Source organism: Phaenicophaeus curvirostris, chromosome 20 (genome assembly GCF_032191515.1).
Source record: "Phaenicophaeus curvirostris isolate KB17595 chromosome 20, BPBGC_Pcur_1.0, whole genome shotgun sequence".
NCBI lineage: Eukaryota > Metazoa > Chordata > Aves > Cuculiformes > Cuculidae > Phaenicophaeus > Phaenicophaeus curvirostris.
In genome coordinates this window covers 13,129,552-13,156,501 of record NC_091411.1, presented here as the reverse complement: position 1 = coordinate 13,156,501, position 26,950 = coordinate 13,129,552, and the positions used below count along the sequence as shown (strand labels likewise).

The 26,950-nt window shown below is 43.1% G+C and overlaps 2 protein-coding genes across 7 annotated transcripts in view; both read right to left on the bottom strand.

The window, feature by feature from the left end:
* RALGPS1 (Ral GEF with PH domain and SH3 binding motif 1) overlaps window positions 1–10,678 on the bottom strand; it is a 76,416-nt gene extending 65,738 nt beyond the window's left edge. For 4 of the 6 annotated variants that reach the window (XM_069873451.1, XM_069873454.1, XM_069873455.1 and 1 more), the window contains exons 1-2: window positions 3,866–4,054; window positions 1,087–1,213 (exon numbers count right to left, since the gene is read on the bottom strand). In XM_069873451.1, coding sequence (XP_069729552.1) covers window positions 1,087–1,143 — 57 coding nt within the window. In that variant the 5' untranslated portion in view covers window positions 1,144–1,213; window positions 3,866–4,054. Of the gene's footprint in view, window positions 1–1,086; window positions 1,214–3,865; window positions 4,061–8,706; window positions 8,825–10,549 lie in introns of those variants that run through there. The other 2 variants (XM_069873453.1, XM_069873452.1) reach the window with 2 other exon arrangements.
* A 3,213-nt stretch (window positions 10,679–13,891) lies between these two features.
* ZBTB34 (zinc finger and BTB domain containing 34) lies at window positions 13,892–24,719 on the bottom strand. The gene is made up of 3 exons (XM_069873457.1): window positions 23,921–24,719; window positions 21,436–21,515; window positions 13,892–19,861 (listed from the first exon to the last, which is right to left on the bottom strand). The coding sequence occupies exons 1-3, from the start codon at window positions 23,924–23,926 to the stop codon at window positions 18,340–18,342; spliced, it is 1,608 nt and encodes a 535-aa protein (XP_069729558.1). The 5' UTR covers window positions 23,927–24,719; the 3' UTR covers window positions 13,892–18,339.
* Between the last annotated feature and the right edge of the window lie 2,231 nt (window positions 24,720–26,950).

The window sequence follows — 26,950 nt, the reverse complement described above, 5'->3', positions numbered from 1 at the left end:
AGATTTCTTGAGCTCTGATCTATCACAGATATTTCTGTTCTGAGGAAATAATTTGCAAAAGCCTTTCTTCTAAAAAAATTATTTTTAAGAGGAATTTCAAAACTGTGCATTTACATTCCCGATTCAAAATATCCTCCATCTTGAGAGAATGGAAAACCGGTTATGTTAGTCTGAGGGCACTCATACTATGCTTGAGAAAATGTTCTTATGCAGGGCACAGCTGTATTGCGTATTATTATTTTCTTGTAAGATTTTTAAAGACCAGCTCACAGCTGATTTGTTTCATGAAAATCAGGACAGCTGCTCTGACAGGTTCAAGTTGTGCAAGCAAAGGCACCACTACAATGGAAAAACTTGCTTCGCACAGCTCTTCTTAATCTCTTAGGACAGTTGAATTTTTGAACCAGCAAAGAATTTGACCAAAAATGTATCTTTTTAAAAAGCAAAAAGTATCTCAAATCATACATTTAAAATGCGTGTTTTACTGGGAAAGCTTTACTGTAGCAAATTTATAACATTTCATCATAATACTACAAGAAAGTTAAAAATCAGAAGACTCAGTAGGGTCTAGCAGTCCTTAGTTGGCTGTCTCAGACCTACACACACAGGCGTTAGTTAAGCAACAAGGTGGATTTTGGAAGCATCATAATAGAGCTGTCTAGTTTCCAAAGGATACAAAGGGTTAAAATGAACAAAATCTTACAGAATACTTTCCCTCTTGTAGGCAAGTAAATGAAAAAAAAAAAAAAAAATCATCTGGAACATTTGACTGTTGCCACTTAGATAGTAGGTTACATGGCTCTTAACTCATTAGTAATAAAAGGCTGTTGTAAATCATGGAGTTACAGGTCCAAAACGATATTTAAAACTAATCTAAATAAGTAATCACCATCAAAAACAATAAACAGATAGGTTATGAGCACTCAGAACCACGGAATATTCTGAAGTCACTCTGTTATCAAATACTACATTGTTCCTAAGAAAAAGGGCTGACATGACTGGTAGTGGAAAAGGGTGGTCTGAAAGTTGAAACAAGCCAAAATTTCCAGTTTGATACTGGAGCTGACAAAACCCAAGGAACTGTACCTCTGGAGTGGCAGAGGTGACCATCGCATTGGCCATGAAGTCATTCCTTTTATACATGCTCTCCCTGAGACGCAGGAAGTTTCAGCTCCTCCAGCATTGGTGAGATAACATGACAAAAACAGAATTCCTGCAAAACAAAAATGTTCATGTAAATACAAAAACAAAATGAAAAATGAACCAACAATAAGAGACTTCACTGTTCTTTCTCAGAGAAAAGAACTTCAGGAACAAGATGATCGTAGGAGCCAGATCATCCTTTTTCTTTCAGGTACCAGATGTGAAGGAGTCTAACAATATTGCTAAAGCCAGGACAAGTCCTTATCCCCATTTCCAATCAGTTCAAGAAATGTAGAGGAATAGAAGTACATTACTTGTCATTTATGTGGGGCTAGGTTTTATCTGAAGACCGTGCTAGGCAGTATTCATCTGGAAACCACAGGTTACTGTAACATATTTTAAAATAAGAAATTGAGACTCTGAGAATCCAAATGAAACCTCAAGCAAATGCTTGTTAAGACGGGTATAAAATCAAGCTAATGTGGTTCAGACCTGCAGGACTGCACAGAAGAGACTACTAAGTTCAGACATCTGCCTCATCAATAGAAAGAAGAATTTTTCCTCCCAAATGAAATAATCAGTACTATGCCCATGGGGTGAAACTGAACTACTTGACTATTTCTAACTATTAAACCTAAACCAGCTGCTAGGGACAGGTTACAATACACTGCACAGCTTTGTCTCACTGTGAGACAAGCTGGTAATGCTGCAGAAGGCTGACACACAATTCAAGCATGCTGCTATCAGACAGTCAACATCTTTCAGACATAGCCTGCACAGAATCACTAAGAGCAGAACCATTTGCGCGTCTGCATGGGTACGAGTGTGTGCACACACAGACACCAAAGGCTGCTTATGGATTACCAAGCCGGCTCCAGCTCTGATGTACTCCAAACTGGGAAAACAAACAGCTTGGTTGTGTCACCACTCCCCACAGCACGCACAGAGGAACATGCAGCAACCACAGTCCTGGGCTGCTGCACAGGGTCACTTAGCAAAACCTGCAGCTGCCTGAATGTGCAACTAGGGGCACTGCCACATCTTCCTTTATGTCCTCACCCTTTCCTGTACACTCTGATCACACAAGACAGCAAAACCATAGAATCACTAGGTTGGAAAGGACCCACTGGATCATCAAGTCCAACCATACCTATCAATCACTAAACCATGCCCCTCAGCAACTCATCCACCTGTCCCTCAACCACCTCCCTGGGCAGCCCGTTCCAGTGCCCAATGACCCTTTCCGTGAAAAATTTTTTCCTGATGTCCAGCCTGAACCTCCCCTGGTGGAGCTTGAGGCCATTCCCTCTCATCCTGTCCCCTGTCACTTGGGAGAAGAGGCCAGCACCCTCCTCTCTACAACCTCCTTTCAGGTATTTATAGAGAGCAATAAGGTCTCCCCTCAGCCTCCTCTTCTCCAGGCTAAACAACCCCAGCTCTCTCAGCTGCTCCCCATAAGACTTGTTCTCCAGCCCCTTCACCAGCTGGAAAAGCAAGCAGCTGGGAATGAAAATAACCTCTTACTTCACTCCCCTGAGAAAGAGGAGGTCTCCACCCCACCTGCCATCTCTGCAAGGCCTTACTCCACCATCTCCACCCTCCCCATCTCAAGGGCACGCATCAAATCAGTAACTGCATTATAAATAATGCCAGAAACTCCTCAGTTAACTTGTCCAGAAGCAAATTTCCTTTATCTTGTGTCCTGAGAGAATTAACTCATATTTTGACCACTAATAGACTGCCAAGTATTTCTAGGTCTGGAGTTGCTCCTGTTAATAGTCCTTAGAGATATTGAAGTGGACAGCAATTTTCATGAGGCAATATCTTTAAAACGTGGCATCTACATCAAGGCCACAAAAATATTCTTGCCTCCTCCTTCTCTGCCTTTCTGACTAGGTTTTCCAGTGTGCAGAGGCTCAAAAATGCTCTGAAAGGGGAAAGAAAAATCCCACATGTGATCTTGTACCCTGTCCAAGCTCAGTTTTACTCCAAGTTTTCACATTCAGTAAACGAAAGAGAGACAAAAGTACTTTAATAATGGAAAACAAAAGCACTAACATACTTTTGCCTTTCAACATTCAGTACATAGAAAAAGCCTACAAGGCCAGATTCTTTCAATCTAAAAGGGACCAATTTCTGCCCAGAAATGTTTCAAATATAAACACAAGCACTAAAAATGCACCCTTTCTTCCTATGCGCATAGGTTTCTCCAAGATTCATATATCCTATGAAGAAACACTTCTCTACATATCCATTTGTTTGGCTGCCTTGAGCAAAGTCACAGGGAGGCATTATCCTTTCAAGTTAAATCCAAAAAAAGTTTTTATTCTTACAAAATCAACTGCTGATTTGAAGTATTTCCACACCCGCTACCACGAAAGGTACTATACTCTGCAAATTAAGTAACACTGCAGCTAGTACTAATCCTACGGTAACAAAATGCTGTCAGACTACATACAGAAAGATATTAAAAATATTTCATATGAAAGCTACTCCCCTGTACCTGAAATATTTCACTCAAAAAAGATTAAAAAGAAACTTGAAATTCTGAAAATTATCAAAGGTCCAACAAGTTGCAATAGAAGGTATAAAGGCGGTAAAATTATACATAATTTCTTTTCACAGCTTTTGCTTCTTAAAAATTCTTTTGACTTGCTCAGATTAATCATTAAAGTGATGCATTATACAAACAGTGCTAAAAAAAGAAAAACCAAGAAAACACCTTATCTGTTTGTACAGCAAGTTCACAGTTAAGTCTTATTCATAGATTACCAGAATCAAAGCGTGTAGATCAGGATACAAACGTACCACAAGAGGCTGGCTGCTCTTCTTTGCCAACTTAACAAACCCATTAGATACATAATTACCTCTGAAGCAAAAGTGAAGGCAATGCAAGAACAACTAAACTGGAAATAAACAAAAAAACCCACCACCATCAAAACTGGGCATAAAAGTGATCCCTACAGCCATTATTTTACCAACTTTTGTCTAATTTTGTCATTGATGACACAGAAGTGACATTCTCTGAAAGCAGAAATGCAAATTGCTATTAGTAACAGGCATGTAATCCAGTTACAGTGACCATAAGTTCATTCTCATTACTGGTTATTTAATTCTGTTATCTCTGAAGCACAGTTACCACCTCTGGCCAAGGAAGACTTTGTGCCCCAGTTTCTGAATGCTGGCAGAACAATCTGGGGAAGTTACTAACTGTTCGCACTGCTCGTGGCAGAATACAAGAATAACCACGTAAGAAAACACCGATGACCACTGTAGACAGGCTTTTGATCAGAGGTAGTACAACCATTATGGGCTCCAAAAGTCAACTGTCTTAGCTGATTTCAAACCCCATTTACTTACTGCTTTCGTTAGTTCATTACGATTTCCCTAATACCACTGAATCATGAGCTGATGGCTGCAGCACGCTTTTAAGAAAACATACCTCAGTGTTCTACCAAAAGATGAGTGTTCTTTCTTAACCTTAATTCAGCTGCACAACTGGTTCAGTGGAGACAATTAAAGAGCAGTATTGCCCCACATGGGCACTGATAAACTTGGCTGGAACCAACAAAAGTTACCGGTTAGGTTTCTTTGGTTTTTTTTTTAAATAGGATAGAACAGACTATTTCAGTTGGAAGGGACCTACAGCAATCATCTGGTCCAACTGCCTCACCACTGCAGGGATGACCAAATCTTAAATCGTGATCTTAAGGGCACTGTCCAAACAGCCACCACCCGAGGCAGCCTATTTCAGGGTTTGACCATCACTTGAGTAAAGAAATGCTTCCTAGTACCAGGTCTGAGCCTCCCTTGACTCAACATTGAACCACTGCCACATGTCCTGTCCCTGGATCCCAGGCACTCAGAATTTCCCTCTCCACATCCTCTCCTCAGGCAGCTGCAGAAAGCAATGAGGTTGCCCCTTACCCATTTCTCTGCGAACTAGGTAAACCCAAAGTCCTCAGCCGCTCCTCAGTGGATGTGCCTTTCAGAAGTAGGTATCAAACATCAGAATGGTTACCTGTCATTGACCATCCCGCTTTCTACCTCCAGCAAGATCAACAATGTACACAATTGCCACAACCGAAGGACTTATTTCCAACAGACCACAGAGAGCTCCATATTCTATTCTGAACTGTTTTTCATCACTGCGCTAATTCTCCTCTTTCTTCATTCCAAAACTATTCCTCCAGATGTTCACCATTAGAATGTTTCTTTCCTTGATGAATCATGAACAAAGTCATACTCGGATGCTGCGGGTGTAGAGTACAAATGAGAATACGACAGCAGAATTAATGTACTGACAGAGGAAAATGGGGCTGTGCTATGAAAACAGGATGAAACAATATTATTGTTGTACTCCTGCCCCTCTGCTTACATTTAGCCACTGATGTGAAACTCGCATTACCATCTACAGCACATGAGCTTCAGCCCAAAGGCTTGTAAGATGGCAAAAATGTCCCATCTTTTTGTGCTACTGCTGAATAAAGAGGCAAAGGCAATTAGTATCCAGGTGTCTAAGCCAATGTGCTGCTCGTTCTCCATACCTAGATATTTACACACCCTCTTTCCCACACCCCACAAAGTTTCTTCTCTTTAGTATCTTCATTTTAATACTGAAACTAGGAAAAAAAAAAGTAAATTTTCAAAATCCTTCTGAGTCTGAGCAATTTACAGCTGCTTTGTCATCACAGTGATAGAGCAAGCCAGTCTGGAAGGATTTCCAGAGAGGAAGTTCTTTAAATATTTTAAAGAAGCATCTGCTGAGCACTGTGTGGGTACTTGCTCACCTAAAGTCTATACACAAACCTCAGAAGCACTGAGCAACCCTGGGGTAAAACCGTTCTGTTCCTGACAGCATCCCCTCCCAAAGGCTTGGCACACTCGGACACTACATCCAAGGTTAGCTCTCCTGCGTGTCCGTCCAGTCAAGTATTGACACTCAAATCCCACTTCTCATCCGCTCACATATGATTCCTGCGAAGTGGAGTGGAAAAGAGCCATGTCTCTCACAGCAAAGACAGAAACGATCCATGAACCCTGCTGCGTTCAAAAATAGCAATCTTTTGTAGCCATTCAGAGCCCTTTCCCGACGTACAATCCACACATAAACATACACGTGAGACCAGACAGTTGAGTTGTCTAAGTAGTCACAACACTTTATATGAAAAAGCTGTTTTCTTTTCAGAAGTCCTTTTGAAATAATTCAATGTTAGAACCTGGTGGCCATTTTGTACAACATGACAAATTCTAAAGAGTTTTAAACTCTTGATTGAAATAACAACTGCCCACCAACAGTTTATTGAGAAAAAAATCATTATGCTATAGAAAACTAAAAAGCTGTTACACTTACATGACTAAAGACCTTCCTAAGTGAAAACTGTCTTTCATATTTCCAGCAGCTGTTCTACTGGGAAGTCCTTAATATACTTCATTATGCTTTAGGCAACAGTACCACCTATAGATAAAACATGCTACTAACAATCCAGTAGTTTCATGCACATTCTTTTCTGAGAAACTTGTTAGTATAGTTAATGAATAATAATGAACATGTAATGGAAATAACAGTTCTAATTTCATTTATCGATCCCTATATTGGGCTGTGATCGGATCCAATGACGACACAGATTCTGAAAGGAAACAGTACTCCAAAGTTTAGCACAGCATCTTACTTCAGTCACTGTTACACCACCAGCACAGATACAGAAGTTGGGCAGAACTAGCAAAGCAAGTATGTCCCAGATGCAGGGTCACTAAATTTGTCCATCTTCAACAGACCAAAACAGGATTTTAATCAAAACCACTATAAACATTATTGGGGGTGAGGCATGGGTGTGGATTAGCTAAGTGTTAACCCTATGGATGTAGTTGACCACAAACTGAAATCAATGCAGTAGAAAACTATTCTTCAACAACATGCATCATTCCTGAGCCCAGAGGCTGAAAAAGTTATCCCTGCAGCCCTTTCCAACAGCTGCTGGTCAGTCAAATCTCACTCATGAAAATGCAGATTCTAAGTTAACTTCCTGGACACTTAAATAAGTTCTACCATGAGGAGACAGGAAGCTGCTGTGATGAAACTAAGAAAAAGCTTCAGAATCCAGATACCAAACTCTTGGGATTTTATGAATACACAACTGATCTGAATTACACCCAACAGTAGGCTAAATACATCCAAAACTCGGACTGTGCTTTTAGGATATGCCCTCCTTGGCAAGTCACACATTACACCAGACTGCTGCAGGCTCCTTTGTAGCAGCCAGCTGCCCTACAACAGTCCAAATCCTACAGTGTCAAAATAACTCACTGTCATAGGGCAGTAAACACTGTGTTCATTTGCCATACAACTACGGATTTGCTGGGGAATGGCAAGGTGACTAAAGCTCTCCACTAGCTTGCCAGATACAACACACCCACACCACAGTGGTGCAGATACTCCTCCCCAGGTGAGACAGAAGTTGCCTTATGAGAAGGTTTTGGCATCTGGGACATATTTTCTGCTTCTGAAAACCCAACTTGCTGCCACTTGAATCCCTCATTCTGTGTCAGCCATGAAAGCCTCCTCTCCAATTTGTATTTAATTGTTTTAGAACACTTCGGAGCTTTCCGCATCCCTATAGGTGGCACTGACTCTTAACTTAGCACAGGCCTGTTCTCAAAATGTCTTAATTCTTTCGTTTGAATATGTAATTACAACTCGGGAAAGAACAGGTACTCCTCTTTGATAAGTTAAGAAATGAAAATGGAAAAAAAGCGCTTTCTAGGTTTTAGAGGTTTTACGCAATTACTCTAGGAACCCATTTTTCAGCATCCTTCAGAAAAATTATGGAAATAAATACAGAGAAAGCATCACAACTTGACTGAAGTGAGGTCCTGCAGAAGACAATGCTAAATTGCATTGTACTAAGTTCTAAAGAACAGAATCTACTCAGGGCTAGACAACAGTTTATCCCTCACAGTTTCCATCATTCTAAACTGCTTTCATACTTTGATAACTGTGTGAACACAGTCACCTCATGTCACCTGGCCATTCCTTCATGTAAATGAAACACAAACTCCATCCTAGCAAATTCTGAGAGACTGAAAGATTACTGTGCAAAATGAGGGAAAAAGTGGGAAAGCACTGTTGCATGATGTCAAAGGGAACAAAGCGAAAAATATTTCTAGTTTAGCAACAGCAACTACAAAAGCAATACTAGTCCTTAAAGAACAAATAATAAATTAAAAAAAACACAATTTAAGAAACCAATACAATCTTGACCCACATCAAGACAGAGCTGCAGGTCTCTCTCCAGCCCTCCCTCAAAAGCCATCACCCTTCAAGCAAGTCTGCTGACTCACACAGGGCAGGGCAGGACAGAAGTTTAGCAGGGTTACACTTTAGGGGAATCTCAATAAATCCATCCCAGGGAAAGAAATATCTGCTCTGTTACAGTATGACACTACCACGACTCTAGGTTCTCTAAACTGAAGAGAATGGGCATACGCTTCTGTAATCCCTGGTATCAAATGTAAGTGCAAACAGGGAAAAATCTGCTGCTTTAATTACAGCCGCATACGTACAGTGGAATAAGGTAGCTGTGTACCCCTCAACCCGTTTTGCTGCACATCTCCATGAGTCCGTTGTTGTGCCTAGGTCTGGCCACTCAGCAGGTTTCTCTCATCTAAAGGCATGACATTCCTGTAAATTAAGAGGAAACAGGATTACGGTGACATTTATTCCATTCCTCTGTTCTTCTCACACTGTGCATCCCTTACCTGCAACGCATACCCTGCTATTTTCATCCTTATATCTCTCTCCTTGCTCTGACAGCTCCTACTTCAGCATCATCAGTATGTGACAAATTCCCAAACTCAAAGGAACTAAAAACCAAAGACAGAAGAGCACCCTAATGGGAACTTCATATCTAAATGTTCTCCAAGTATGTACCTATACCTCTTTCTCGCTCTGTCAACCAGCAAACATCCAAGATGACACAGGCTTGTCTATCAGCACTTATTTCAAGGTGCTTAAGGAACGGTAAATGCTACTCATTCTCACTTTGTTCTCCTCAGGACTTTATCCAGTTATCTATCATAGGTGATGATAAGCCATACCCTCTCTCCGATATCTCCTGTAGCCTGAGGGCTCCTAATCACCATTTATTCCTTCCAAGTCATCCACATCCTCCACTTCAGCCCCACTACCCCTCTCTGTATCTCCTGGTACCTGTTCTCACACCCTGCTGAGGATGGCGAGAGGAGAACACCACACACTACTCAAGATATAACACAGTGTATTTGTTCTTTGCTCATCTCATAAATTCCTATCCCCCAACACTTTTCTGATCGCTTTGATGTTCTCACAGGTATCACTCTAGCTTATCTGGAAAAGACTGACTGCAGCAAACATTTCTCTTTTGTGTTCAAGACTCTCCTTGACCCTGTATCTAATAAATCAGATAGCAATTACCTAACAAAATAGACAGATGTTGCTCTTCTAAGTTTCTCATCACAAATTCTTAAAACATTTTTACTGCTAATTTTGAGGCACTTGGAACTTTCACCTTCCTTTTTAAAAACAGGATATAAAAATTGTGCATTACAATCCAGTACCAATTTCACCAGCTGCTTTAGACCTTAAAATCTTCTTCCCAATTCCGTTCATTACTCCTTTGTCTGTGAAGACATAGAATTAATCCTTTTCTTCCTGTGGTGCTCCACTGAGTACCTGATGTGCTGCTTGCCTGTTTTGACTGCCTGTATCCCTTGCAGAACGTCTGCTCCTCAACACAGTTCCCCTTGTAGTCCAAATGAAGCCTACGGTTCCTCCTCCTCAATACAAAAACCAGCCTGACCTTAACACAAGCTCCACCGACACACACGGCTCGCCCAGCACTCTCCTTCACCCGGTTCCGTCTTAACCGTTCGCGTTTTTATCAAGTTACGCGAATGCCGCGGCTAAGATCCCTAAATAACACATTTACTGCCAGATCACCATTTTTTGGCAACTAAACCGCCCCAATTTCGACCTCTCTCAGCCCGAGCTCCTCGGGCACCGGGAGCGCGTGAACCTCCACCGGGACAAACGCTCTGCCGGACGCCCCCGCTCCGCGAGGGCCGCGACCGGGGGCGACAACGAACGGCATTAAAAATTCGCAGAATATAAGTTTTAGACAGCGAAACGCTGCTGAAAATTGACGTTCAGTCAAACCCCCGCAGTCTGTGGCGTTTGAGGACGGCGCGGCTTTGCCGATCGCCACCGCGAGAAGCGGCCGCGGCAGAGCGACCCCCCGGGCCGGCGGGAGCTCCCGGGGCCCCGCGGCGGCCGCGGCCCCGGCCCGGGGCCCTCTCGTTGACACCATAACACGGGAGCGGCGGGGCGGGGGCGCGCCCGGGGCCGCCGCGGGGCTCGGCCCCGTCTCACCTGCTCCTGCGCTCACGGGGCCCGGGGCGGGCGGCGCCGCCAGGGCCGCGGCTCCGCGCCCCGCCCGCCGCAGCCCAGGCCGCCGCGGGACCGACGGCGCCAACGGCCAATGGGCGCCGCGCGCGGCCGCTCGGGCCAATGGGCGCGGGGGGCGGGGCGCTGCGCGGGAGCCGCCGCAGGTGCGCGGACCCCCCCCGCCCCCCCCCGCGGTCTCCGCGGTCTCCGCAGCCGGCGGGCGGAGCGGCCTCGCGGCCCAGGCGGCGAGCGGGGCTCTCTTTGCAAAGCGGGAACATTCACTACGAGAGTAAACTATAAAAGTAACATTCAGCACGGATGCTCACGGCTCCGACGCCCACACCGAGCTAAAGGCGCCGCAGGGCAGGTTCTTTCCCTGCACGCGTTCCGCCCGGAATGGCTGAAGAAATACAATGAATTCCACGTGAGCTCCCGGTCGTTCCGCAGAGCCCCGCGTCCGAACTGCCGAGCTGGCGAAACGCCACCCGCCCCACCGTATCTCACTGCGTCAGGACATTAAAATAGCAGCTGGGGGCGACAGGCCTCTTAAAATAATATATATATAGCCACTGATGTTGCTGCAAGGACTCAGGAAAAAAAACAATCTGAAAGCCAGTTAGTTCTCATCCTAATAATGATGAGATTCTGAGTCAAGAGCTCCCAAACGGACGCGGCCTGTGCCGCGGGGCCGCTGCGGGACCCCAGGGACCTCGGGCCCCGCGGCTGCTCGCACCGCCCGGGCTGGGCCTGCCGAGCGAGGGCGTCGCGGCGAGCGACATCGGAAACCTCTTCCCGGGCTCCTGATGCAGTTTCTGCGGCCTGCAGCGCCCTGACCCGACCCCGAGCAGCAGCGCCCTCTGGCGGACACTCCGCAAGGACGCCGCGGGCGCCGGGCTGTGGAAAGGCCCGCGAACCGCGCAGCCCCCAACGTCGCTTTAGGCAGCGCCGCAGGCCGTGTGATTGCCCCGGGCTTCAATGGAACGCCCCCGTCTATATACATTCGATTGAATATTCAATTTAAATTGTTCCCAAATCCATGCGCAATACAATTGTAATACGCTGTTTCATGGAGTTAATGAACAGGCTCAATTTTTCCTGCATGGTCATACCTGAAAGTAAATTGATCCCCTGCTATGTCACCGTTGGCTGTTCTGGCTTCCCCTCAAGCTTTATCAAGACCTTTGCATTATGAAAAGTTCATCAACAGGGAGCGCGCCTGCATGCACACACAGCTCACTGGAACAGAACTGGGTTTATAACCTAAACCCTTTTTTCCCCCCTTACCCTTCTTAATAAAATTTCTTTACAAAATCTTTGTCTTCAATCTCTTGCTTTGTTAAAAGTGGTGTTTTCTAGAACTTTTTTTAACAAGTTCTCCATCTCAGAGTCTGTTTTTCCCTTGATGATGAATTCAAATGTGCCAGCAAAGATGAGAAAAGTTGAGGCATTTCAGGGCATTCACAGAAATCACAGAATTGGAACAGTTTGGGTTGGAAGGAACCTTGAAAGGCCACCCAGTTCCACCCTCTGCCATGGGCAGGGTCACCTCCCACTGGATCAGGGGCTCCAAGCCCCATCCAACCTGGCCTTGAAAACCTCCAGGGACGGGGCAGCCACAACTCTTCTGGGCAACCTGGGCCAGGGCCTCACACCCTCACAGTAAGGAATTTCTTCACCCCACGGTTCTCCACAGGGCTGCTCTCAGTTCATTCACCCCCATCCTGTATGGATACTGGAGATTATAAATTATTATAAACAGCATTTAAAAATAGCAAGCCGTCAAAATGCATCAACAATATACTTACTGGCACTGGGCACAAATTGACACTGAAATTGTTAGTAATTAATTAATATTCTATTCAGAGTAACAGAACTTTGCATCTCTTGAAGGGTTTTGAGAAAACTTCTGTCAACATTTCCACTGTTGTTTTTAATTCTACTCTCCTCTGACATTTATCCCATCCCCACATAGGGCTTTGCATGGGAATGGCCACATCTTTCCTTCTGCTGACTCTGCTACGTACATGGTAATTTCCAGCAAAGGAGATGCAGCAGTGCTGACAACATCCTTTCAATCTGTGCATCACAAGAGCATCTACACGCTACAGCTAGAGCAGCTTTAGAGTGGTGAGTATCCACAAAACAGAGATAAGTCCCTGCTTACAATATCTATTCTACTGAAACTACAGGAAGCAAGTTACACTGGGTACTAAAGTACAGAAATGAACCAAATGAAAGTAGTTCCAATACAGTTCAGGGAGTGTTATCGTGGATCAAAAAGCTGTTTTTTATTTAAAATTATGAACTATGAAGTAGTTTCAATAACCAAACATGTATGAGTGCACATCGTCTGTCAGCACTGCTTGAAAATGATTTAGAGGAAACCCTTTTCAGGCCTTACCAAGTTAGCGCTTTGAAAAGAAGTTTAGTTTACGCAACACAATTCTTCTGTTGGAATCTGCTGGAATAGCCTGAACTATTTTCCAAGTTATTTGGGACAGACTCCTACCAAGCTGGCCAGTTGAAGTTTAACCACACATACTGTACTATGGCACTCTAATTATTGCCGTGGATGGCAACTTTAAACAAACCAGAGCTGCCCGAAGGCAGTGATGCAACCCCAGGCAGAACTGGATGGTGTTAGAATACTATGCAGTAAAAATGCAGCATAAGGGTAGCTAGAAAAAAGCGAGTTAAAGAAAAACCTGAATAATTTCTACGTGATAATTAGATATCAGAACTATTCTGATCGTCTGTAGACATTTTTTAAACCTTAAAACGATCTGAGTTATGCTACCACCATTTTTCTTATCTCTGCAGCTTCATATGGAAAGCACAGACAGAGAAAGTGTCCTGTGAAGCTACCAGCTAGTTCACACAGCGGACATAGAAGCATGAGCTGTCATAAAAGTACAATTTTTCTTTAATGACCTTGACCAAACTCTGCCCCATTCATAAGTATTAAACTACAACTTTTGATAACACTTCAATAAAAGCATCTAAAATGCAAGTCTTTTAGTGTTTAGAGACCAAAATGCAGACACTGACACCACGGATTTGCTCTAGAAGCATTTTAATTTACAAACAGCAATTCCCATTGACTTTATACCATAAAAAAAGCAATTTACAAGCAAGAAACAAATTCATCAGAACAAAATAAAGCAGCACTGAAATATTCATGTCACAAATCTAAAAACAAAGTGAATACAAGAGTAAAATATCATTTGAATAAATATTTTAAAATACATGCTATAAAATAATCCTTAATGGCAAGTTATTAATTGTTACAGCATCAGCTTAGCTAGCTTCATTTACTTCACATGGTGATGAAGTGTAGAGTTGTGAGGTTACCGGTTTATATTGCAAGATAATAACACCAAGTCAAGTCATTCAAACTGTTCAATTATTTATCATGAAGAACAACCATACAAATAATAGAAGTTATTTAAAAATACAATTTTTCAGTCAGCAACACTGTTAAAATCGTGCAAGAGCTCTACCTCTACTGGGACAGCCAGCAGCTCGCAGCACGAGTCCGAAGGCTGTTGGTGGCACTGCCGACAGGAGCCCGCAGCTGTCTGCCACAGCCAGAGCCACCGCCACAGATGATACACAAACCCGCTCAGGTCCTGACACTTGGCTTCACATCCCCTGAAGAAACACAGGAACAGCAGCCCAGGCTCACTTGTTTGATTAGCTTTTTTTTTTTTTAAAATGTAAACTTGCAAAACTTAAGTTAATGCTGTCACAGGGATGTGCAAGTAGTATTAAATCTACAATATTAAATACGACCATTCTGGCACTTGTTAAAATATATGTAAAATGCACACAGATTATAAACTTTGAACATTTTGAATGACTTTACTGAACTTCCAATTCAATCACTGAGTATTATGAAAGTTACAATTCATGAAATAAACAGATTCATATAAAGAATTTACATAATTCCCCAAATACTTTCAAATATAAAATTTAATAAATAACCCTGACCAGTCAAAAAGCACCATTCAAGGGTAAAATTCCCTTGGAAAATAGATTAGGTGTTGCATATTTGAGTCCCTTTCAATGGTTTCACGTGAAACCTGTTTAGAAAAATGATAATAAAAGAATCACAGTAAACTAATACAAAACTTCAAATAAGATAGATAGATAGATATATATATATACTTAAAGGTAAAGCTCATTCAATCTTTTCCCAGCCCTTGATTTTATTCCTGCTGTTCTTTCTATAATTCAGCCTGAACATATTACAAGTATTAAGAGACTTTACTGTGTTGTCTAAAAGTAAACCAAAGGCTTCAGCATGGAACGTGAATTTATGCTTGGGAAGACTGCATGAAGAACCCTCAAACCAGGCCTCCGGTGTGTTCTGCTGGGCAGTGAACCGACAGTGTCCTTATGCTATTGAAAACCTTCACACTAAAGAGCAGAGCTCATCTGGAGGCCTTATTGACCAAATGGAACTTCTGATACACTCTTAAGTATTTACAAAGCTATTGTCTAAATGTATTTACAAGTTTAAAAGAAATGATGTGGAAGATAACTGATTAAGAAAACTAAAATAACTGTTAAAAACCACAAACATCAGCAAAGGTATAAAACCCTTTCTTTTCACAGTTTGTCATAACAGGTTAAACATCTAGAGGGAAGGACACTGTCACTGCTTTCACATTTGTCTAGAATTAAAAAGGTAGATTAAGAAGAGACTCAACTATGAACCAGCCTATATAAATTTTAGGATTTATTTTGCTGTCAAATATTCCTTCACGTATTTTATTGATTTCTGCATTTATTGTAAATGAAATGTGTAACAGCTCTGTGCTAACGAGGCCTGTATGGAGAGCAGACACCATACAGCGCTTCCACCATCGGCGCAGAACAGCCCTGTGAACTCTGCTCTGGTGGGCTTGTGAAATGAACTCCCATCAGGTGGTGCTCCGTGTTTCATGGCAATGGTAGTCCTGGCAGACCGTTATGTGGCAAGGCACAATGCAATTGCTGCTGCCAGCTTTGCAGTTCAATTTCTACCAGAGTCACAAACATTGTACGTGTGAATATGACGCTCGACAATGCCCGAGGCTTGCGGGCAGGTGTGTCCTCCAAAGCACAGCTGAATTCTACAGTACTGCATTATGGCTTGGGAATTATTACACTGCTGGCAGCGGACAGGGGGAATGGCGAATCACCGCGACGCGGAGCCAGCAGAACTTGCAAACTGCTGAACCATGGTTCTGTAGGAAAAGCAATCACTTCCTGCCCCTTAACAGTCCCATCACCATGTTTTGAACCTGAACCTGTACAATCAACGCCATGTTGGTTTTGTTTGCTTTTGTCAGAGACAATTTTGGATAAGTCACTCTTTGGTAAACTCAAACCATTGTAATACATTTACAAATACAAAGAACTAGATTTAAATAATGTTAAGATTGTGACACAGAAGTTCAAGAAATATAAAATCAGTACCCATATCCTGCAGTCCTCAAGTCATACTTCCATGTAAAAAGCCATGCCAAAGGCACCATAGCACAGGGCCAGGACAAGCAGTTAAGAATAATGGTATATTTCTTGGATTTTGCATGTCTCAAACTTAATTTATCAAAACACTTGTTTTTATTCATTTAATTACTTAAAACAAACATTCAGAAAAAAAACAGTATGAGAAACACCAACCTGTTTTAAAGTGGGTAAACACACAGACCTCCTTCCCTAGACACAGACATTCGCTGTCCCACAATGGAACAACAGTTCTGCTGCAGCTTCACAGAGAGGAACTGCTCCCCACCCTGCACTGGTCCGGCGGTTTGTGAGCTTTGTGTACTCAGTTTAACTGCAGCCACTCCAGCGGAGCCGCAGGGGCTCACACTGCAAATCTGCATTTAGAGAAACTAATTCTTATTGCAGACTGTCACAAGATTACGAACAAGTGTATTTAACACAGCTACTGCACCTGGGGGCCCAAACTTCACAGTAGCCAGAAAAGCCTTACAAGACAGCAAATCTATCTCTTTGCTTTCCTGTAATTTAGTAAGGAGCTTTCGTTTTCTAAATTTCAGAAGTTAAACAGCACGTTCACAGCCGTATTTTCAATATTTGCTAAACACACGTAAGGCCCAATTCTATGAAACCTGTATTTAAAGCAGCAAGTGATTAATTTAATTCTGTTCATCACTTAGAATTTTACACAGTAGTGTTTGCCAGTTCGTGCTTTTGAGGTCTCTTAAGCTACTGGGTTTTTTTGTTGCAGTTGGTTTGTTTGGGGTGGGTTTGCTTGTTTGTTGGGTTTTGGTTTTTTTTTTTTTTTGCTTTTTTTTTTTGCTTTTGCTTAACTGTTACTATCATGTTTCACATTTTATATATTATACTGACCTAAATGATAAGTTAGCACCATATTAAAAAAACATTTGGTGAAATAAAAAGATTTAGAGTATTCTTAAAGTTGTTGGCAGTTCCTTTATGCAGAAAACAACCACTGAAAATAGTAGGGAAGTCAGAGCAACTCTGTAACACTCACACATGAAATAACAGACATATTGCTTGAAATTCCCATAGAGTATTTGTTTTTGTTATACAAAAAAAGTACAAATTCCAAGTGCTGACACGTCACTTGGAGCTTTAAGTAGGAAGTCAATGTGCACCTGAAAACAGCTCTCTGTGAAAAGACCTGTTAAAACACTGCTTGGAAATACTGTAGGTTAAACGACATCACCTCTCTCAGGTCCTAACCAACCATGGAGAGTGATGAAGTTAAATTTAATTACCTGGTATGGTTCTACAGTACGAAATGAAGGTAGATTCTGAGGCCAGTAAAAACACATTTAAAACCACAATGCTACTTTTAGGTTTGCTATTATATATATATGTGCATATATATATAGATATATCTATCTCTATATATATAAAAAGGTCAGCACCACAGGTTGTCCAGCTTGCATTCTAGACAACTAACAAAACCCTTCAACAATTTAACCATAATTTAATAGATTTATGGCATTTGGTTTATATGTTATAAAGCAAAGCTATTAAAACAAGGTAATTTACTTTGCTCGCTTTTGGACACAAAGTAATAGCTTAATAAAATGAAAATCAAACAACATTCTTTTAAAACCAAAACCATCCTCCCAGAGTCTGAAGTCCTAAATCCTAAGTGGAGACCTAGCAGTTGAGAAAGTGGTACATAGTATAAACCTTGACATACTCTTACATTCACTTCAACCAGAACAGGAAAAGTGAAAGTGTTTTATATATATAAAGCAAATTTATATATATAAACAGACTAACTACCAAAACCAGTTAGTAAAAGCAAACAGATTTAATCATGACACACGGAAGGAATCAAAGCTCTAATATTCTCTCTCCCCACTGCTGTGTAACTCATTGCCACCAAGAGGATTTAAGAAACAAAATAAAGGAGATTACAGCCCTCAGTGTACCCATCAGAGCTGCCCATCTTGTTCTCATACCTTTGTCCACTGGAATTTGTGTCTTGCTTTATCAACCAGTACAGACACCTCAGCAGACTCTTCCTATCCCTTCCCCAGCACACTGTCCTTTATATTTTGAGCATCTTCAAAAGTAAAAAAAAAAACCAACCCAGCCTCCTTCAAAAGCAAAGAATATTCATGTGATCTTCTCCAGAAACCATTTCTAACTGATTTTCAGAAGGCCAGGAAAAGGAAAAGGCTGTTATACTTGCACTGAAGATTACTAAAAGAATAAAATATTTTAAGAATACATTAGTAATGTGCTTGTTTGCGTTGCACTTAGAATGTAGTATTTTAATCAGATGTGTTAGACATGGCATGAATTTCCATACCAGAATCCATAGCTTCAGAAGCTGAAGCATCATTATCGCCTTTTTCTTCCACAAATGCCTCTGTTCTGTCTGGAGACTCTACCCTGTTTCTTACTTCTGTTACCCCAGGGTGGTTTTTCCGCAAATGCTGGTTTAGAGTACCCTGGAAAGGAAAACATTTTCCACAGATCTCACAGCGAAAGGGCTTGTCATCTGTGTGACCACGAATGTGATACTCAAGTTGGTCCTTGCGGGTGTATTTCTTCCCACAAAACTTGCACACAAAAGGAGTTATTCCCATGTGCAATCGCATGTGCCGGTCAAGGCTCCCTTTCTGGTTGAAAGACTTCCCACAGTAAATACAAATCAGCCTCTCGTTGTATGGATACCAATGACCTCTTGTATTCCTTTCCCGTGGAGTATTTTCATATCCTGGGTTACTCACCATGGAGTCACTGTCAGTCCCCTGCACCAAGCCCTGAACATCACTTTGCAAGTGACCTGTGGATACCCGCTTCTGGCGTGCACGGCCCCCTCTGAAACAGCTCAGCATTGACCTTGAAGGACTCGTATTGCTCAAGCTTCCGAAGGTTTCAGACACGCCTGTAGCCTGTGTTGAGGCATGGGTAAACGAATAAACATGCTGTAAGACAGACCCATAGGAACCAACGTTTACGGCCACCACTTGCTCCCCATCCACCATTTCAGTGTGATATCCATCATCTCCAAGGGAAGAGCTATCAGAGCAGCTTGGCCTGTCAGACTTTTCCATTTTAACTTTCACCTCTGCAATCTGACTTTCCCTTACTATCAGGTCTCCTGGCTCATGATCACCTTCAATCTGAATCTCATATTCAGAGATGCTCCCACTGCTTCCTCGATCTGAATGCCCTTCTTCTTGCAGACGGCTACGCAGAGCTTTGCCTGGAGTAGTTTCCAGCCTAAGATCGCTGCCTGCTGTTGACTGTCGCACCTGAGAGCAATAGGGGGGGGATATCTCAATGGGATTAGCAAAGTAGCTGCTGTCTTTAACTCCATTGCGATTTTCTGAATTTTCTTCAGCACCAACAGTGACAGAGTCAACATCGCCAACACTGATCTTCGAATGGATACTCTCCAGTATCTGTGTGCATTTATCAATGACACATTGCATCTGTAGAAAGCTGGCTGCAGTCAGAAAGCTAACAACATCCTTCAGCTGTAAGGACATCCTTCCAGTGTAACAAAAAGAAAGCAACTGTTCAAAAACATTGGGATTTTTAATAACTGATATTGATAAGCCACTCATGGTGCTTAATGCTGAATGGTCACGGAAATACGGAGAACTGGCAGCTAATACAGCTTTATGGGCTCGAAATGGTTGACCCTGAATGTGCACAATTATGTCACATAGCTTCCCTTGCAAGCGGAGTTCGTTTAGCTGGCTCAGAACAGTGTTGCTGTACTCCGGCACATCAAACTGAATGAAACTGCTGCTGTCCATTTCTACTGATGTAAAGAGTAATCTGAAAGAAAAAGCAGGTTTAGAGCAGAGAATGAATACGGAGTTTTCCACTTCAAAAATGTTTGCATACGTTGAAGTTAAATCAAGACATTGATCTGTTTAAGGTACGCAACAATAAAGCAGTTCGTATAAATAATTGATATAACACAAAAAGTACAGTCTTAAGAACTTCTTGCATTTCTATAATTTGAGTCATCCCTCTGCAACATTCCCAATTCAGATCCTTGTAACACATCACAGGCTACCTGGGGCAGTTTCCTGTCTTGAAAATCCTGTCTCTCCTTTCAAGACAATATGAGTTATGGTTGAAGTGTTTCTGAAACAGGCCTGAAGGTCAGTACAGTTTGAAAAGACAAATAATTGCTCCCAGTTTTTAACAGCTTCCTCCAAGCTGAAACACCTCCCTAACCTCTTCTCTCTTGGGGTGAGGCAAGTAGCATTAGACTGAAGCAGAAAGGTATTCTAAAACACAAACTGACTTTAGACACATCCACTGTATGTTCTGAATGCAAAAATGATCTCTACGGTTAACCAGACAGTCATAAGGAAGCTTTGCTTCCCGAAGCAATAAGAATGTAATGACTTTAACACATATCATAATATTTTATAGAATTAGCAGAGGTGGAGAAAAAACAATGTAAGCATGGTCCAAAGTCAGGTCCAGGACCTTCCATGATATTTCACCACAGACGGAGGTGACTGGTGCTCTTTAGGTCCAAGCCCACGATGTAGTTGTTCAGAATGAAGACAATTCTATTGGTATTACACAAACTCAAGCATTTGGGGGCAGTGAGAATGAAGACAACTCACCGCAATGCGAGGTGCTCTCACTGTTAACAAGCAATGCGTTTTCTATCCCTGACTGTGGGACAGTGTCATGTTAGGTTCAGGTCCGGCACACCTCAGGTCTATGAATAGTTCCTCTCCCAGACCTCCTGCCTGAGCAGATGAAGGAGTTTAAGGTTGTCATAGATACCGTATATCCAGGAAAATGTCTGAATGCATCCTCGTTCTAAAGTATAGGCCAGGACTAGACCCTACGTTCACTGAGCCTCAGAAGGGCTCTGTATTGAGTCTCCAGTCTATTTCTGTAGAGGATGATCCAGTCACACTCAAAAGAATCATATCAATTCTCTTTGCGTCTGCATTACATTTATTGGTCAGGGTCTCACACAGCAAACATAGACCATAGCACAAATTCACTAGCAGTGGATCACTGCCCTATGTCTTCAAAAAAAGTGACGCGCATTCAGTATTTCTCATTAGACTTCAAAAGAAACTTACTTTAAAAATTATGTTCTATGGAAGCTCTTATTTCACTTAAAACCCCAAGAATAGATGGTGACAAAATACACACAGCATTTAATTTTACTGACATCATACAGTAGCAGCAGGGAAGCATCGTGTAACTACAGCACAGAGCTGTGTGTCTGCCAATGCCGTATTGGTTTCTGCTTCTAAGTCTGCACCTGTTTAATTTCATTTGCTTGTGGGTGCAGGATTCACTGCTCTCAAACAGGTGGATGGCACCAATTATGGTCGGTTTAACTCACACAAGGGTATGAGCAAAGATACCTTGCGTTTTCTTTTGTTAGCTCAGCAATATGCGTTCCTTGGGAAAAACACACACAAACCATTACAGCTGTAGCATGGATCTGAAAACAGAAAAGTGAGGGTCATAACCTAAATTAAGGCTAAAAAAAAGAAACGGCTGCCTGACACAAGGATGGATACCTCACAGATCACCATGCAGAACATAGGAGAAAGCAAGCAAGGATACAAGTTTGTGTATAAATCAGTGCACTCCTCTCATGCATTCTGCAGGACTCTGTATTTACTGCCCCATTTGCAAGAACTTCAGACATCACTGCAAAAACTTGTCACCATCCTAGAGAATTTTAACCTAGGAACATAAACCCACCAGCTGCGACCATGGAAGATCTTGGGCTAAAATCTCCATCACCCTCATGCCTTTGTGTTTGCATTTGCCTTGGCGTTAGGATTGCAGGGGCCACAATAAGGAATGCCAGCTGTACCAGAGGAAAACTGCCCTGCTGAGGGGCAGTCCTCTTTAAATAATCCTTGAAAGCAGGGAAGAAAACGACTGTGTAATCTTTTACCTTTTTACCAGCTGACACCTCTCCTAACAGTAAAGCATTACGTTCTCTTGTAGAAGCCAACCTGGAGTGCCCTGGGACATCCCCATGCATCCTGGCACACAGCAAGGCTGCCCCCTAGGTACAAGAAGCTTCCCTACAGCCAGAAAATGGATTGTAATATCACAGTCGTTTGAAAAAAAAAAAGAACAAAACCAAAAACAAAAGAAGAAAAAGCTGCTTTCCCACCACCTGAGGTCATTTGGTATGGAACTACAACACACAATAACATAAGCAGCACGATGGAAATAAGTAGCACTGGTTTTCACATCAATTCTTCCCAAATTCAAGCAGCCGTTTTATTAAGAACTCTCCAGCCCTTAAAGATCATGAAGGAGACCTAACTATTTTATATTTACCTCAAGTGAGATAATCAGATATAAAATCTATTGCACTAAGGCTTTTTCCAGAAACACACATAATAAATAATAAAACCAGATCCTTGTAGACCTCACACTTCTCCATGCAATTTATGCACTAAAATCCTAGACACGGGTAGACATACATGGTTACAAATTCAAACCAACTCCTTTAAACCACAGAAAGGATGACTGGGGGAACGTTTCCACTTGATACTGAAGGGAACTCCTGGAGCCCAATGGAAGAATATATAAAATAAGTCTTTGCGTACTAAATAGATTTTTCTAAGCTACCTCATGTAGCACTAATAAAAGCTCTTTAACGTAACAGGTATCACATAAATAATAGCACTACAGTATATACAAAAGCCTGTTGAAAGCTCTTGTCTTTCTGAACATGCTTCCCCCATGCACTCACTGCAGTAACTCACGCACACGACTGCTGGCTAAAACCAAAACAGTAAGGACACAAAGCAACAGGCTTTACAGCTGATGGCAAAACTGCAGGAATCTGCTTGGCCACATCAAGTGACAGTTCCATCCATTTTCTTTCAGAGTGTCCCTTGAATGGAACATTAAATGTGCACGGTCTTACTGCTCATGTCTGCCCCGTCAAACGAGGTCACTTCCTAAACCACTCTCATTTACACTCTTCTTCTGTGAACTCTTGGTTTCCAGAGAATTACAGAGCTGACTTCTAGAAGCATTATTACCCATGGAAGAACAAACCAGTCTTTGCTGAGGTCAACTTGTATTCTTTGTTTTCAAACTGACCCAAATGCATTTAAGCTTAGGCACGCTGGAGAGCACAACTGGAGAGACTGCTGCACATGAACATGAAATGCTGATCTCTCACAATCAGTAAGTGGATGTCACAGACTCAGGTGGAAGTTTAACAAAGTGCTGATATGCAGATCCTAAGAGATGCTGCAGTGCAACAGAACATTCTGTTAATGTTTCTGTTGCAGCACGAAGTTCCATTGCAGCTTCTCCAGTTGGATAAAATGTACTTTATTAATGGCTTCTTTTACATCTACAGGGATCTCAAAACCCTTTCCAGCTCAGTCTAATGCATCATTCTGTTAGCTTCACCTCTAACAGGTAAGTAAGACTGCCAATGTGATTAGAAGCACCTAGCGCAAGCCTACATTTATGTATAAACTCCCTGCCCATACTTTTGTTAAGCCCAGTATCATTTTGAAAGCTCTACAGTACAGCTGACTACTGATTCAAAAGCCAACCCAGAAAACCCCCTAAATGAGAAGGAAGTTACATTTCTAGTGGTCTAATAATAGAGTCATGAAAAAGTTATGGAAACAAGCACGTCTCTCAAACAGAAATGGCTGTGGAGGTAATTAACTCCTCTCTGAACAAAAACAGGACTTCAAATCCTCATTTCCTCAAACATTAACCGCTCACAAATCACCCACAGATTTAACTTAGGAGGGACATTATGTTTCAGGAAAGTGTGAAATAAGCTGAAAAAGTGCCCATTGGAATCAAAGGCAGTACAGAAGTTTGGCCAAAACTTGAAAAGTGAATTACCTGCATCAAAGCACACAATAAAAGGCATGCATGTCATCTTACTCCTTGGAGAATAGCTTTGAAAACGGGTCTGCATCACCTTTATTTCAGACAGAAATTCTCCGCACTTTTTGCAGAAAATCTGCTACTGATTCAGACTTCTGTCCAATAAAAATGGAAAAGGATTTATTTTTATCTCACTGGCATTCACAACATCAAAACTAAATCCAATTAATCTGTGTACATACACACACACACTGATACCGCTAACATCACAGACCTATTCTCAATGACTAGCACAGTGCAGCAGGGAAATGATTGCAACTGTGTATTTAGCATTTCATTGAAGAAACCCAAGAGTCTCTTATTTGGGCAAATATCCAAAGCAAGCAGTTGAAAAACTTAAGTCCAAGGGCCACCTTCATCCCTTATTCTCAAATGGTCTTCCCAACAACTGCTTGCCTGTATGGAAGCGATTAAAAGAGTGAAAATAAAATAACTATCGATGTACAAAGTTTCACCCAATGATTAAAAACCTCAATGCCAATAATCTCTAAATTTTGCCTCTTAAGAGAAGTGAGTTACGACAAAAGCAGCGACAGGTATGTTTTATTTCTGAATACAGAAAAAATGTTACTAGAAGGCAAACGGGAAAGGACTGAGATCAACAAAAGTATTGGTAGAGATAAATAAAACTACGGGGCATATTCATGATGCATGCTCACTTTAAATTAGCAAGATATTACAAGATCATCACAAACTTTTATTTTGCGCACAGATTTCAGGATACACCCATTCTGTGACCCTAAATCGGTACCATCCACCTTTTCTGAACACCCGGCAGCTTTGGAAGGCACTGCGGGTACAAACCCCCGGTGACAGCGGGGGCGAGCCGGGGCGAGCAGGGGAGAACGCGTTCGCACCTTCTATGACAGCTCCAAGCGGCTTCTTACAGGTCGGAGTTGGTCGCTATTACGTATTTTAACCTATCTATGTCTCTGTGAACCTCAGTCACTCCCCATCAAACCACACACCCCGGCTTCCCCGCTGCCTCTGAGCGGACGGACCGGGCGGGGTCGCGCGGGCACAGCCCGGCTCCCGCGGCGGGCAGCACCGACAGCGCCGGTGCCCGCGGCAGCTGCCGCCCTGCCCAGCTCTGCCCGCCCCTGCCACCCCGACCGCGGCCCTCCCCGGCCCCCGCCCCGACTCTGCCGCTCCCCACCGGTCCCTCCCGCCGCGCCTCCCCAGCCCGGGCGGCGCGGGGCCCCGGCAGCGCCGTGCGGGGCCGCCCCCTGGGCGCCGCGGGCACGGCCGGGGCTGGGGCGGCGCGGGCCGGGCCGCCCGGAGCCGCGGGAGCGCCGCTCACCCGGTGTCGGGTTGTCTCACATGGCGGGGCCCGCCCGGCCCGGCCCGGCCCGCCGCCGCTTCCCGCCGCTCCCGCAGCCGCGCGCACCCGGAACTGAGCGCGCGCCGCTTCCGGCCCGCGTGACGCGCGCGGGCGGGGCCGGGGGCGGGGAACCCCGCGGCGAGGGGGGCGGGGCCGCGGCGCTTCGGGAGCTCCTCGGGTCTGCCTCGCCTCCTTCCCCGGCGGAGCAGCGGCAAGAGCCCCGCCGGGCACGGGTGGGAAAGCAGCAGCCCTAAGGAGCGTACGGATAACGGGAGCGGGCGTAACGGCGCAGCGGGCCGGTTCCGAGCGGAGGCAGCGGCGGGGGCTCGTTCCTGCCGGCGGGCGGGGTCTGCTCGGAGCGACTCCGAGCAGCAGCTCCGCTGGTCTGGGCATCGCCGCGGCAGCTCCGGGCCGGGCGCGGGGCGGCTGCAGAGCCGGCTGCTCAGGAAGAGCCCCCGAACTCGGGCGCGGAGAGGACTCCTCGCAGGAACCAATTGGGAACTTAATCTTTAATCCTTTTTCACAGTATGAAATTTCTTTCATACTCAAGACAAGAAAAAAACCCCTACACGTTTCTGCATCTGCTTCAGGTTTCCCCAGGGGGGCAGTGAGGACGTAGCGACTGCTCTGGAATCCTCCCATCGCCCACACATGCTGGGCCGTAACTTTTGGAGATCGCTATTCTGCAAAAAACAAAAGTCACAATAATAAATATTTGTTTGATAAATCTGGACTAACATGGGAACTAATGAACTCAGCAACAAAGAAATGTGCGTGATTCTGCAAATTCGTCAACTTACTGTGTTATAAAACCTGTGTTTTAGTTCAGTGTTCTCTTAGGCTGGGCTGGCACGCTCCCGGTATTTCAAGAAGACACATTACTAGACACGCTTTTTCTTCATATATTTAATAAAGTTATATATCAACAGCTTTTGGATTGGTACTTTTGTTTGAGCACTTATCATTTTGGCAGAAGTGAAATATTAAATACTAGCACTAGACATGCATTCCTTTCATTCAGGCTTAAGAAAACATTTACAAAGTTGACAGATAACATTTATTAAAACATGTTATACAAAAAAGGGGCATGGGTCTCTTCTATAAGAAGAAAATATTGAACGGTAACATTAAATTAAAACCATGCTGTACAATGAGGACAGCAATATTTATAGACAAAACTATCCAACCTCTGCAATACAGGCATAACATCTCACAAAATATCAAGATATGCAAATTTACTATTATAAATGACTTGTTTAGAATAAAAACTTATAGCTCATTAAGGAAGATTCACTCAACTTGCATAAACAGTTACATTTCTGGAAGAAATATGGAATCTTGTGAATAATAAAAAAAAGGAGCAGCAATCGACAGACACAGGCTTCAAGCAAAAATCAAAACTTACAATTTAATCACATTAAAAATATACCATTTTGTTTCCCAGCATCTTCCCCAAGGGAACCGAAGAAGCCTAGCTATCCAGTGAAGCATTTAAATATGACAAAACCCTCCAACCTTCCTGTGTTGTTTTGAGAAAAGTTCTGATTCCCTTAAAGGAAAACATCCAATGCTCTGCTGTATGCCCTCAGGATTCAGAGACATGTCACCTTCCTGACCCCAAAGCAGAAGACCTGAGGTGCCTCTATCCTTTCAGGCTCAATAAT

Excerpts from the sequence above, each read along its gene's own strand:
- ZBTB34 (XM_069873457.1), bottom strand. Across the intron at positions 19,862-21,435 it reads CTAACAAAAGAAAACGCAAG|ATTACTCTTTACATCAGTAG; the intron begins GTATCTTTGCTC and ends TTTTTCTTTCAG.